The following is a 14,227-nucleotide window of genomic DNA, read 5'->3' as shown; positions in this document are numbered from 1 at the left end:
GGATGTAAAAGAACGACAAGTGAACTTATTAGGTAGGCAGTGGACACGTGGGTCGCAGCCTATAACTTAACTGTCGCCCACACTTAAAACACTGTTATATTCCGCTGGTGAAGCACACCTGTTGATGCAAACAACTCGCGTTAATTAGATTCCCTCCTTCATCCTTCTCCCAATCGAATAAAAAAATTAAAATGCGTATATACTGATTTTAAATACTGTGGGACTAGCTAAATAGCTAATATAGAATAACTATCGATGAGAAAATATCATTCACGAAGGACTATTTTATTGATTTCAATATAAACCAGTCATTTTTCTATATAACAACGTATTTCTTAATACAGCACCCGAACGTAAGAAATTCTTCAGCGAATGTAACAGTTTACAATGCATTATGATAAGAAACACAACTTTAGTAAGCATGAAAAGCACTGTTGCAAGAAAATAAATAAGCTATGAAAACGTTTCACAATATAACGTGACAGCGTCGTTTCATATTCTAAAATCTAAATTAAATAAGAGCTGTAATTGTTCTGCTACTATACGAGCCTCATGTAACTGAATACCAGTTGGAGTCACTATCTGCAAAAAAAAAACCACAGCAGCATCCGCAAGGAAGGATTGATATATAATAAAGAATTGGGCCCGGGTATTAAGAAGTACAATTTACAGCAAAAAAAAATTGTTTAGTAGCAATAACTTTTGGCACTAAAAAAAAAGTAATTAATATAAAATACTGCAACAAAATGTGTTCAAACAATTTTTAATTTAGCATCAGGAAAAAAGAACAACTCATCTCCAGAATTATAATCGTATAAGTCTACTGGATACGACTAAATTAATGTAATATTTATAACTAACAATGAACACTGAGGGATAGACTTTTACATTAGAGAGTTTTATTAATAAACTAAGCAAACAATATTTTATTCTTTACAAAAATAAAGGGTGCCGTAAATAATACTCCGGGTTTAATATTAAATGCACGTAATGAAGGTACATGAAAAAAAATACATTAAAAATGCACATTTTAATACATCTGAAAATCAGTCCAATAAGTTACAATCATCTAGCTTCGAATCCGTCAAAGTATAATCAGAAAGCCATTACCAATCGTAATGTAATGTGGTGAAATGAAATTAATCTAATATTTAAAATAAAACGAAAAGTTAACAATAAACTAAAGACTAATCCATTCTAGACGAACGAACGTGATGGAATGTTAATCTTAAATTTGTCCTTGATAATGTTATAAAATTGAACATCGGCAGTAATGACAAATATTTGTCATTTATAACGCTTTCAATGTTAATTTAAATATATAAGTAAATTTGCGAGTGAATTGTGCAAATTAATATCTTGCCAGTAGTAATTGTACCAGCAGCAGTTTATTTCTATTGCGTGCGAGAGAGATAGACCTACAGGACGCAGTACATAGACGCAGTTACATAGTATACAGTACATTGTCAGAACCCACCGGGTTTGTCTAGTGAACCCATTGCAAATCAGCTGATTTCAAAGTCGGAGAGTTCAAATCCTAGTAAAGGCAGATTACAATCCTCATTCATCCTCTGAAGTAATACCCGACAGTGTGATTCCCGGAGGCTAAAGAATAAAAAAAAGGCCACCATTCCTGAGTCATATGGTTAATACAACTCCAACCACCAAAGTACACCGGTATCCACTATCTAGTATTCAAAGCCGTAAAAAAAGCAACTAACGTTTACCAGGATCTGAACCTCAGAATATTCGACTTCGAAAATCAGCTGTTAAACAATTAATTTGCGACGACGAGTTAACCACTATGAAATGATAAATAAAGATGTAAAAAAAATTATCAATGGATGTATAGCAAAATATATAAGTGTAGATCAAAGAAAACTTACAACTTAATACGAACCGTTAATTCATAAATATAAATCACTGCCGAATTAAAATGTTGGAAAATATAATCGAAGTGCCCAGCCAAATTTAAAAATGTATCAATGTGATTGTTTTGACATGGTATCGACTAATATGTAAAATATATTTTGTGGACCGGCATTAATGTAACAAAAAAAGAAACTTAGGGGCGCGATAAGATTTCTGAAACAATACAACCGTACATAAAAATGTCAGTAAAATATTTGACTAATGAATTAGGGCAACACCTTACTTCAAACAATAGCAACTTGAGATAAATTTATAACACTGCATTTATTTAACTTTTTAATTTATTCTCGGCTTTTTACTGTTGTTCTTTCACAGAGAAAAATTATCAAACAAATGGACAAATTATCTAAGAAATATGTGTTTTTTCGTTACCCATTAATTACGAGTTAGGTTAACTTAATGAAAAATATATAAGTTTATTATTTGTTACTTAAAATCAAAACAATAGGTATTAAAAATAGCGTCAAAATATGAATTTTTATTTAAATCAGTAGTACAAACATTCATCATTCTTTTGAAGCCTAACATAAATCTCAGGTAAGAAAACTTTTAATGAAGACAAAAATAATGTACAATAAAAATTAAATTAATTTACTAATTCTAACAATCAACTTTTTTTTTATTAAAACACGATTTTTTTTCAGTGAACTAAATAGAATAGTAATTTCAATAACAATAGAGGAAAATACAGGAATTAAGAAATCATCAAGTTTGTACACCTGCCTATTATATTCATATTATAGCATAAACAACTTGTGTGAAAAGATTTAACAAGTTAATTCGACTAAAGTTTAAATTACGTAAAACAACCAAGAAAATTGCTTATCATGTTGATACATTAACATGCAGTGGCTGTTATAAACAATTACTGCAAATAAAGGAGTAACATTATTTATGTGAAACTTTAAACTGAACGTAGGCAAAGCAATTTTATTGTCTTATCTGCTGACATGTCTAATGAACTGTTATTAACATGATTAAAGGAACTATCTATGTTTTAGATCACAAAACCTTATTTAACTTAATTATTTACTGATTTATTAGATCATCACATTCATAAATTGTTAAGTGTATGATTGATATATATCTAACAAATTACTTTAGGAGGTGAATAATATATTCATACACCTGCAATTACCAAACAGTTGCACCAATTTACATGAAATAAGTATTAAATCATCAACACTTGACGATTTGAAAAAAAACAAAATGGCATATAATTACCGCGATTTTCATCAAATAAAACTCCATGAAAACCTTGAAATGAGTTTCATACTGTTCATACTGAGTAGTTGAAAAGCGAATTTAAAAAAAATTAATGTAAACACTATAGGGTTCCGTAATCTCTATTTGGGATTTAGCCAGATGGTTTACATAGTTCAGCTTATTTTTATAGAGAACATATATATATATAATTATAAAATAGATAGGCCAGGACGGGTATTCCCTAATACGTACGTAACTCAGTTTCTTACCGGTCACAGGATCTTCAGGGGTAGACTAGCTGGGAGGATTCAGGTCTGTACCCGCAGTGTGGGGTGCAGGACGTTGCCTTCCATGTGTTGTATGAGTGCGCCAAATACGATCTGGAGCGCACGCAGTAATTTGTCGACTGGATACCGTCGGAGCAACGCTTGGTGGCATCAGTCAAAACTGGAAGGACCGGGCTGAATGGTCAGTAGTTGCAGAATTTCTGCACTATTTGCCTAGGGAACGGATTGTGGAGGGAATCTAGGGTGCTGCTTGTTCTTTTCCTGCGTACTTAGTTTTGTTACAATTTCTTGTTAGTGTTGTTTTTATTTTGTTAATGTTAAATCTGTTTCGGTCGTTTTTTTATTAGTTTTATTTTCGTGTTTTTGTTTTGGTGTTTTTCCGCGTTTGTTTTGCATATGAACTCAATTTACCTTTCGGGTAAGTATATATTCAGTTCCTTCGAAGACTAGAATTTTCAGTCTTGCTAGAGACTAGAGTTGTGTTTTGTTAATTTTAGTAATCGTTACAGCGATAGGAATGTCCCTTGAGGCATTCACATCGGTGGAATCCTGGGCCGAAGCGACTGAGAGATGTCATATGCCGAGGTTTATAAGATGATCTCCGGTAAAGTCCATCAGGGCTAGGTACGGAGGGGGTGGTTGGAGAGTGTCTTTTTCTAGGGGATCAGGATGTTACTTTATGAGCCCCGTACCTAATATTGTGTGACTAGTTCCTGCAGGAAAAGTAACTTTTATTTCAGCATATGTTTAAGGTCATCAATGTAAAATCGTACATCAGTAATATACTAACACGTACCGGGTAAAATACAACGTTCTCCCGACGATAGATGGAATGAACAACCATTACCATTCCAGATAGCGGTACTTGAGATTTTATCTGGATAGGATTGTTTAATGTACTATAGATTCTCCGTAGGTAAATCGACTTTTTCACATGTCCTTTTCTTCAATCCTTCTAATTTTTAATTCTAAGGCAAATAAATCTGAAATTGAAATGTTCATGCTCATAATGTCGGGACTTGTAGAACCAATGAATTCTTAGTGATAACTGGTAGGGAGATTCCACTAAGAAATAACAAGGGACTTGGCTCCTTAGCGCACAAGAAAGCAAATAGCAAGTGTTATCGCATAAAATCGGGCCTTCAGATCACTACACACTAAAAATAGCACATCTTTACAAAAATTGTAAACTTTGTAGAGCCTAACCGTGTAGGCTATAAAAAAAATTTACGATGTATACACAGAGTGAGTGATTCAGGAGGGAAAGGAAATTATTTGGGAAGTGATTCTAGAGATTGAAATAAGGAAAAAGATCATACAAACATGTATGTCCGAAAACAAGAGAATGAAAACAACAATGAGTAGTATTCAAATTAATTTCGAAGCATACAATTACTGTTGCCAACCTAACTTCAAAAATCTAAATTCATTGTATTAAAAATAGCTGTTTTTAATTATTACAAATTCATAACATTTTTCTGTTAAGTTTTGTTTTTAAAGTTGACTTTGTTTTGTTTTTTATCGATTTTATTACAACAATTTTCTCATAATTAAATTCTCTACAAGTTTTGATAAAATTTACGCATTCATTAGTCATTTAACAAAGTTATTTGTACTTCAAACCTAAAAAAAACCGTTTCTTCGTCACTGAATTTTTCTGTATATATGTATACAGAAATAAATAAATATATACATATATATATATATATATATATATTTTTTTTTTATTTACACTTTCACCGAGAACAAATTTAAAAAATACTTATAACTAAAATAAGATTAAATAATGAACATTATTATTTGTGTATGCTTGTTAAAAACAAAACCACGTCATTTTAAGAAATAACAGAATCAAAATAATAACGAAAATTATTACACTAGAAATTGTATTAAAAATATTATTTCTGAGTGTTTGTAATTCGAGATAGAATTCAGTATTTATTATACATTCAAAATATAATTAGAAAATTATTTTTTTTGCTTTCCCGGCATATACCAAGAGTAGGCTAAATTATAAAGTATGGTGATCATGTCAAAAACGGGGTAACAGGTTTTTTGCAAATCTTTACGTCCAGCTAGTTCATCTTGATAAAAAAAATATGTATGTATGGTCAGGACGACTTAGACAGCCATATCAACATCACTCAATCTTCTGAGTACTGCGCAGCTGAAAGCAATGGAAAACTGTGGCTTTTTTCCCCAAGAAAATGTAGAAGCAGTCACTGTTGTAGCACGAACGCCACCAGTCGAGTTGCTTGCTAACATGAGATGCGCAACCTATTCAAGTATGAACAAAGGCGAGACGTACGAACTTTTGTTAGAGCGATGGCAGGTCCGTTGGAGTGAAGCGTCCACCGGTGCGTGGACTAGACGTTTGATCAATGAGGTTAAGCCGCAAATCCTGAGGTGATTTGGTGAACTCGGTTACGAGCTCACACAGTTCTTGACGGGCCCAGCTGTTTCCGCCAATATCTCCACAAGTTCAAGACAGTGGATGATAACGCGTTTCTATATTGCGGAGACCTGGATGACGTGGAACACGTTGTGTTCCACTGTTTACGTTCGGATCCCTTGCGGTATAATCATAGACATCTGGGTCCTCTCACAGCAGAGAATATAATAGAGAAGATGCTTTACAATAAGGAATCATGGTTTTCCATCTCTCGTACGGCCACCCGTATTATTAAAAGCAAGGAGTCAGATGCGAGGACAGAATAATCTGAGAGAGTCCTAAGTATTCCAGCTGTTAGGTGAAGAGTAGGACCGGAATCGAGGGAGGGACGGACAGCCTCCTGCGAAGCCGTAGTTAGTTCGCGCTTGCGTAGATGGACTAAGGTGATGTTACACGAGGACTCTCGAACCCCTGAGTCTGAAGGCACCCCCCGGGGCTGAGAGTGTGCTTTATTGTGGCCCGTCCCCGATAGGGAGGTGAGATAGGTGTTTTAGTCGGTAGGGTGCAGGTATTCATACGCTCTTAACATCTAGCGGAACCTGTGAGAGTCCGACACTGCCCCACTTATGGAGTGTGTGTAAATGGCATTTCTACAACTCATCAAAAAAAAGTATCAAAATGAAAATGTACTTTTTAAAAACGTAATATGATATACAAGCGACTACAGGTGAACGACATTACTACAGTGTATTATTACAGTGTAAACATTAAATTGAAAAAACAGTAAAGTATTATTACTATTACTTTGACCTCTGATCAGAAGTCGTAATGTTACGGCGTATTTGGCCTGAATCACCAACCGAGGTGACAGGAAAGAGATTACAAAGAAGATAAAAAATTGACAGAAAACCAATATACAGAGTTGCTGTCTATACAATACAGTATACAATATTATGAATAAGGAGCTTGTTATGCAAATACTCTATTGTTTCATTGGCATATAACAACAAAGGTTAGAAAGGCCCGCGCTTCTGTCAAACATGATAAAGTGACTGACCCGACCAGATGCGGTTAAGTAGCCACCCGTTTGTTGATTATTAATATATAAAACAAGACACCTAATATAAAAAACAGAAAAAAATAACAGTATCACACAATCCGTAACGTAATTTTATATTAGTCAAGACACAACAAAAAGTATTTAAAATGTAAACATTATAAAACGAACTACTTTAGTAATGTTGATTCACAAAAGATATGAAAAAAAAAACAATCTGTATAACCTTTTTTTAAGTAATTTAATCAAATTAAAATTTAATTCTTTTGTAATTTGTGCAAAGAATTTTTTCAAACTTAAATGAATATATTAAAAGATTTTTTAATTGAAATAAGTTGAAAATATATAAAAAATAAGATTATACTATTGTATAATAATATTGTATGAATATATTATTGTAAAACAAGAAATAAAAAAATATATATCAGGGGTATAATTATTGCACCACGTAAGGGTAGGTACGTATATGTACAAAAAAAAATTACGTTTTTTTTTTTTTAGATTTAACAAGCGATTAAACATCATAAAAAGTAACAGAAAAAATACGTATTTTTTTGTAAATCGAAAAGTTAAATCGTTTTACAGATTGTAAACAAAAAAAAAACCAATAAAAACCAGTTACAAATAATTTAAGGTCTGATCTTAAAACAGTTATATTTTAGATTTTTAAACATAACCCTGATAACAAGAAAACAAAACACTGTTATGCCAGTAACAACAAACATCTGTAAAATTATTCATCCATCATCTAAACGGTATGCAAACAAATAAATGCAACCAACCACCGGGGCGGAAAGTTAGCATACCTTTCTCGCAACTAAAGGTTCTGGATGTAAGTCCTTGTTTAGCTTGGTACATTTCACTAACTACGATATTTATTTTATTTTCATCAAAACAAGAATTACTGTAATTGTATTGGTCATCAATCAGCATGGAATTCAGTGAACAAATAATTTTTTTTAAACGCACGAAGTGCCCGGGTGAAGCAGAAAGAGTTCTCCTACGCATATTAAAAGGTTTTTAGAATCTTAACCGGTTCAGTTAAATAACGTTATCACTTCTCCAATACAGTTTCCGGGGTTCTTTTTTTGTAGTCAGAATCTAATTAACGAGGTATTCTGTTTTGAATATTCTGGGATTACAAGAATTAAAGACAAAGGGTACGAGTAACGACGCAACATCCTGTAAGAGTTATTCGAAGACTTCTGAAATATTATATTAATCATTAATGATACGATTCGGACTGGGAAATGAAAATATACGAACATAAAATAAAGCACAAATAAAAATAATTAAACTGGGCTAACTCCTTATTTTAGTCTAACGCAGAAGGATAATTAAAATCTCATTTATTTACTGGCATATACACAATAAAAATATACCTAAAAATAATTGTAATTGAAAGTAAATTAACATAAAAACTGAAAAAAAGAGCACGTGTAGGAAGTATTAAGGAATGTTGTTATGAAAGAAAATAAGTAAAAGTATTTCGATCTGGATATGAGCCAAAACGGACGAAATGGGATGATTTTCAAACGAATATCTCGGAAATAAGTTCCATTATTTACGTTACGTTCTGGATAGCTAAACTAAATGAGCTGAATATAAATAAAAGAAGTTGCTCTACTAGGCTTCACATAAAAAGAAATATTTAAACACACAAAATAATATATTTATCGGCAAACTGAGGTTTATTTAAAATAACTTAAACATTATAATTAATGTTTATGAAAAGTATTCGTAAACAAATTTATTAATATGAATAAAATAAATAATTAGAAAAAACAGATTAAAAGCTTGCTTTAAAAACCTTATTTAAGTTTTAGATAAATCAAACAAAATGATTTATTAATATTAAATGATTAATTAGTAAAATATTTCTATTTTAGTAACTTACAGCGTAAAGGCAAAACGCGTATGCGTTGTTGAAATAGGACACCAATTGCATGTTTTTAAAATAAGAATGCATACCTGAAAGAAACAAAAAAAAAATTATACGTAATTGAAACACATCTGAACTAATGATATTTTTTTTAATAAGTAATAAAAAAGTATGTAGTTGAGAAACAATGAAACTTAAAGTGCATTTTTAATGTTATTTAGTCGTAAGTAAGACTAAAAAGTACGACAGAAAGGAGGATAATTAGAATTAATATATTAAAGTAGGGATATAGAATATAACAGTCAAAAAACTTTGTTCTTCGGCTACAAAATTATAAAATATGAATATATGATATAATGTAGATAACAAAAGCAGACTGATTCGAGCAAGGGCAGCTGCTTTAATCTAGAGAAGAAGTACGTTTGAAATGTTCGTTTTAAAAATTAGAAAAAATATTCTGCAACATATTTGCATGCAGTAAAGCGCTTAATAATATCGAAATGTGGACAACGGGAGAAAAAGAATGGATAAGAACAGAGACCTTCAAAATGCTTGTAACAGAAGGATGGGCCGGCATCCGTGGCGCGAGTGTTAGTGTATCGGCCTATCATCCGGAGGTCCCGGGTTCAAATCCCGGTCAGGCACAGCATTTTCACACGCTAAAAAATTGTCATTTCACCTCATCCTCTGAAGCAATATCTAACGGTGGTCTCGGAGGTAAAAAAAAAAATATGAGAGGATTAAAAAATTAAGGAAATCGGTAGAATTTGAAATTCTTAAAGGAGAAAATATTATAAACAGATGAACTAAATGTTGTAGACCGTGTATTAAAAAAAAATCCCTTTCGCCACGTCGGATGGCGGAGGTAGATTTCACCGGTGCTAAGTAGGGGAAAAAAAAATTTGAAGTTAAGATAAACTTCAAATTTACTCAATACAACAATGGATGCATGTGAAAATATTTTCACATGTTTAGCACATGACAAGCCCCATCTTACAATTCCAGCAATATTTTGGTTATCCCCTGCCGTAAGAGTTGGTCATATTAAAAATTGTTTCAGACAAAGGTTTTAGGTAAAGTTTACAGAACTAACGACTACCTAAAAAAATTAGATACCGTGCCTAATAAGGGAGGTATGATTCTTTTTGTCTTCGAAACCCCATTTTTTCCACCTCTGAGCCAATGGTTGGTGATATCAAGAAACTTTACTTAGACATACGTTTTAGGGTCTTATCCAAAGAATAGCAGGAACTCTAAATTAATTCGGTATTTTACTTAATAACGTTACAGCAATATTTTGTTTTTTTTCGAAAAGCTACCCCATTTCCACCCCCATGATTCGATTTAAGCCGTTAACGAACTCGACCGAGATTTTGAGTTGAGTTATTTTTAGGAAACAATTTTAAAATGATTGGGGCAAAATTATGGCAGTTATCATGTCCAGAAGAAAGTGATATATATATATATCTATATATATATATATATATCTAGGTATATAAAGTTTTGAGTTGATTGTGGTTTTGGAGTCTGGGGTATGTGAAACGCAAAGATATGTCAAAATTTTCCGGAAGTCGAATCATGGTACCCATTACAATAGGTAGCTTTCTTATGAAATCTACCCAATACACATCACGTTTAATTTATTTTTGAGATAAAGAAAAGTATAAATAACTTAAAAAACTGTAAGATACAAATTTGAATAACAGATATATGTTGTGGTGAAAAGATTAGCACGAACAGAAAGGTAGAAAAAACTAATGTAACAGTTGAATGATGATATCAACAAATAAGTAAAAGAAAATCTTAATTTTACTGAATAATCAGCAAAACGTGTAAAATTGAAAAATAAACTTACGAATGGTAATAATGAAAACGGAATTATTACACAATTTTGAAACGATAACATTTATTACATTTTTTGATAAGAAAATATTACGCATGGTTTAAGAAAAAAAAAAACAAAGATAGAAAATAAAAGAAAAAATTCTTCACCTACTTTGACTATTAAAACTGACCCTGCGTCACTAAAAATGCAGCAATAATTGTAGATAGAGTAATGTTTTACATTTATAAATATCTTCTTTCACAGATGATACTGTCTGCTGTCCCAATTGGATAACAAAACTACATCAGAACAGGAAACAAATTCAGGATTCCAGAAATAAATTATTTATAAGAAATGTAATCCTGGTAAAACAATGAACTACACCCTGTAAAAATTTATATTTCCGCAACAACTGTAAAATCCCGGAGATTACCACCAATAAAATTGAAAGGTATGTTAAAATACCAACGAGGGAAGCTGCTTCTAATAAAATAATTCCCGTACATCACCGAAGTTATCGTTGAATGTGCAGTTTCCAAAAAATCATTTATTAATATTTAATAATTATACCAGACAGCGGTACTAAGAAATGTAAATAAAAAGACAAAAATAACATTATATATAAAGAAATATGAACATTTGTTTATGCTGTTTGTTTTCGTTCTTAACAATTACGTTTAAAATACATCGAGTTATTTCCAAGAATTAAATTTTTTTAAATTTATATTAAAATATTTATTTGAAAATCTAAAATTATTTTACAACTCCGTTTAAAATTAATTTATGTCCGTTTAAATTAATTAACAAAAATTTAAGATATATTCTGCAATTTAAACAAAATTATCATTCATTTATGAATAATTTTTTTTTTAAAAGAATAATTTTCTCCAATTTAAAAGCAATCTATTTTTATTACATTCTAAACGTCAAAACAACACGTTTCTTCTTTAATAGTGGGCATTTATTTTAAATTGTTGCAGATGATTGGGTGAAACTTTCCCTCCAGGTTATTGGTAGTTATAACAGCGTGGGATAAGCAAAGCAGTTAAAGAGAAAGCTTCTTATATTCTGCAATCCTACGGCCCTTTAACATGTATATACTATAATAATCGAAATGTAAATCAAGGCAATAACTTTTGTATAAATTACAATTGTATAAATAACATATGTCAAAAAATAAACAAACACATGTTATACTAATTTAGCTAAATAAATGGTAAAAGCAAAATATATATATATATAATTTATATTAAAATCTAAAATAATAATTAAATAACATAAATTTATACAACAGTAATAAGTCTATAGCCTACATAAATTCATTTTAATTTTTTCTTTTTTGCTAGAGGTGAAATTGTACATAAATTATGCAAACGAATAACTATCGACGAAAGACGAATTAGTTATTTCAACTTATTTACTAGTATCGAAGTGAAATGATTGTACGAAGGAATAAATCTCAAAAGAGAAAACAACAATTTTTTAAATCCAAGTCACATGTTAAAAGGAAAATAAATGAAAAAAATTATACAAAGAAGCGCTAATGAAGAATAAATTTTCAGTGCTATAATACATGTAAACGAAGATTTTTATTGTTCTTAAGAATCACAACGATTATAAATATGGACTTGCACAAAAAAAGAAGAAGAAAATAACGAAGAAAAATGATAATCGAAGAACACTAATGAAAAATTAACTTAACAAAAATAAATAATCGGTACAGGTCTCAGATGCTTTTTAACCTACAAGCTCCTATTTGTTTATTACCATCCGTGTGAGAATTGGCAAAACGGTTTAACTAGTCTTATATAAATGTTCTACATAACAGGTAATTCAAATTCAAGTAACATTTCATATAAGAAAAGATTCATGTTCTTGGAAGTGACAAAACGAAATTAAATACATGTACGACATTTACAAGTTCCTTATTTTCCTCACGCAATAATCGCTGATCGCTGAGTCTATAAAAGTATATACTGAGAGACTGTAGTCACTTACGTTAAAAACATACTACAGATGAGATATTATTATTAAACGGAGAGAAAAAAAAAGCACATATTAAAATTTTTATATTGGATTAACTAATTCGTTAACTACAGAACTACATTTCAGAATTTCATGGATTTATACTACATCTTTTCCGTTGAGTTCAAAGCTTCATATCTTTCTTAAAATAATAATAACGGTAAAAAATTCAGTAGGTTTATTACGAGAAGTGATTGGATAGTTTTAAGACTGAACTTGTAATTTTAAAATGGCAATACTTTCAGGCTACTTTGACGGATCCCCATCAAAGTCACCTTCCGACTAAAAACACCATTCCAACGGTGTTTCCACTTTTGGAAGCATTTCTGGAAATTTTCTTTTTTAAGGGTGTTAAGAACCATCTCAATATTTCCCTGGATGTTTTCATTTAGTCAAATCGGTTCTCTTTCAGTGGAAATTTCAATTTAGGAAAGCTAGAAGTCGACAGAGGCTAAATCAAGGGAATAGGGAGATTGCAGAAGCATAGGAATTTCGAGTTTGGCCAAAGGTTCTGCGATGGGGAACGCACGATGAGCCAGTGCGTTGTAGTGAATAAGTTGTCCAAAAATAAGCATATTTTACAGAAAACATTTCATTGAAATATAAAAAAAAATAATTACCTACCAACATAAAAGACAATCAGGGCTTTTTCAGACTAAACCATTAAGACAAGACTTCTTTTTCATAGCCCATGAGAAGATTTTCGAATCCTGTATTTTCAAAGAAATTCGGCGATCATTAGAATACCTCTTTTGAGTGCTTAATTATATTTTTATTTTATGGGTAGTTTAATTTTTTTGGTATCCTGAGAGCTTTTTATATAGAAGTTTTAACTTTGCTTTGATTTATACTTACAATGAATAAAAATTTTCCGATCTTCGTGGCGGAATGGTACCGTTTTGTCCTTTCATCCGGAGGTGGGTTCGAATTTCGGCCAGGCTTGGCTTTTTTCATACGGTAAAAAACTTCCATTTCATATTCCCATACACAAGCTTCAAGCTTATATGACGAATTAATCATAAAAAAAATTGTTAAGGTTTTACTTCTTAAATACTAATTTTTATTTAGTGTCCTCCACCCCCCCCCCCCCCACCATAACAATGTTATGTTAAAATATTAATCGTACAATTAAAAACATATGAACAGTTTTATTGCGTTTATATATTATCTAATAAAAATAACAGTAACTTTACAGGTGAATATACATCCGACTTTGGAGGCATCTTCAAAAATTTGTTGATAGTTACATTAATTTATTTTAAAATGTTAATTAATAACAATTATTAAAAGAAAATAAATTTAATGAAAACAAACATAAAAGCATGTGATGCATGAACTAAAAAGACTAAAAAAAGGCACTATAAAACATTAATTAACATATTAAGAAATAAGCATTTAGAACAAAGAATGAATAAGCGGTTGCGTTCACCATGATTACGACCTTATTGAACTATATTTCCGTTGTAGATAACTTTAATAATAACAATCTACTTTAAATCTAAACAGTAAAGAAGGAATCCTATCCACTTAAAAATTAAAAACTTCTTTGTTTTCTAAACTATTTTTTTTTTTAAATAAGTTGACAAAAATGTCAAATACAATAAAAAAAGATTAATACTTC

The 14,227-nt window shown here is 31.0% G+C and overlaps 2 protein-coding genes across 3 annotated transcripts in view; both read right to left on the bottom strand.

Moving 5' to 3' along the window:
- The window catches only part of LOC142325173 (unc-112-related protein-like), a 327,233-nt gene that overhangs the window by 235,769 nt on the left and 77,237 nt on the right, over positions 1-14,227 (bottom strand). The gene's annotated exons all lie outside the window — the stretch shown is intronic.
- The window catches only part of LOC142325174 (uncharacterized), a 175,816-nt gene that overhangs the window by 114,336 nt on the left and 47,253 nt on the right, over positions 1-14,227 (bottom strand). For both annotated transcript variants that reach the window (XM_075366594.1, XM_075366593.1), the window contains exon 3: positions 8,772-8,845. In XM_075366594.1, the coding sequence (XP_075222709.1) occupies positions 8,772-8,845 (74 nt within the window). The remainder of the gene's footprint in view (positions 1-8,771; positions 8,846-14,227) is intronic.

This window comes from Lycorma delicatula, chromosome 5, assembly GCF_047948215.1.
Source record: "Lycorma delicatula isolate Av1 chromosome 5, ASM4794821v1, whole genome shotgun sequence".
Classification (NCBI taxonomy): Eukaryota; Metazoa; Arthropoda; class Insecta; order Hemiptera; family Fulgoridae; genus Lycorma; species Lycorma delicatula.
Note: the sequence above shows the minus strand (reverse complement) of the source record. Positions and strands in the feature narration are given on the sequence as shown.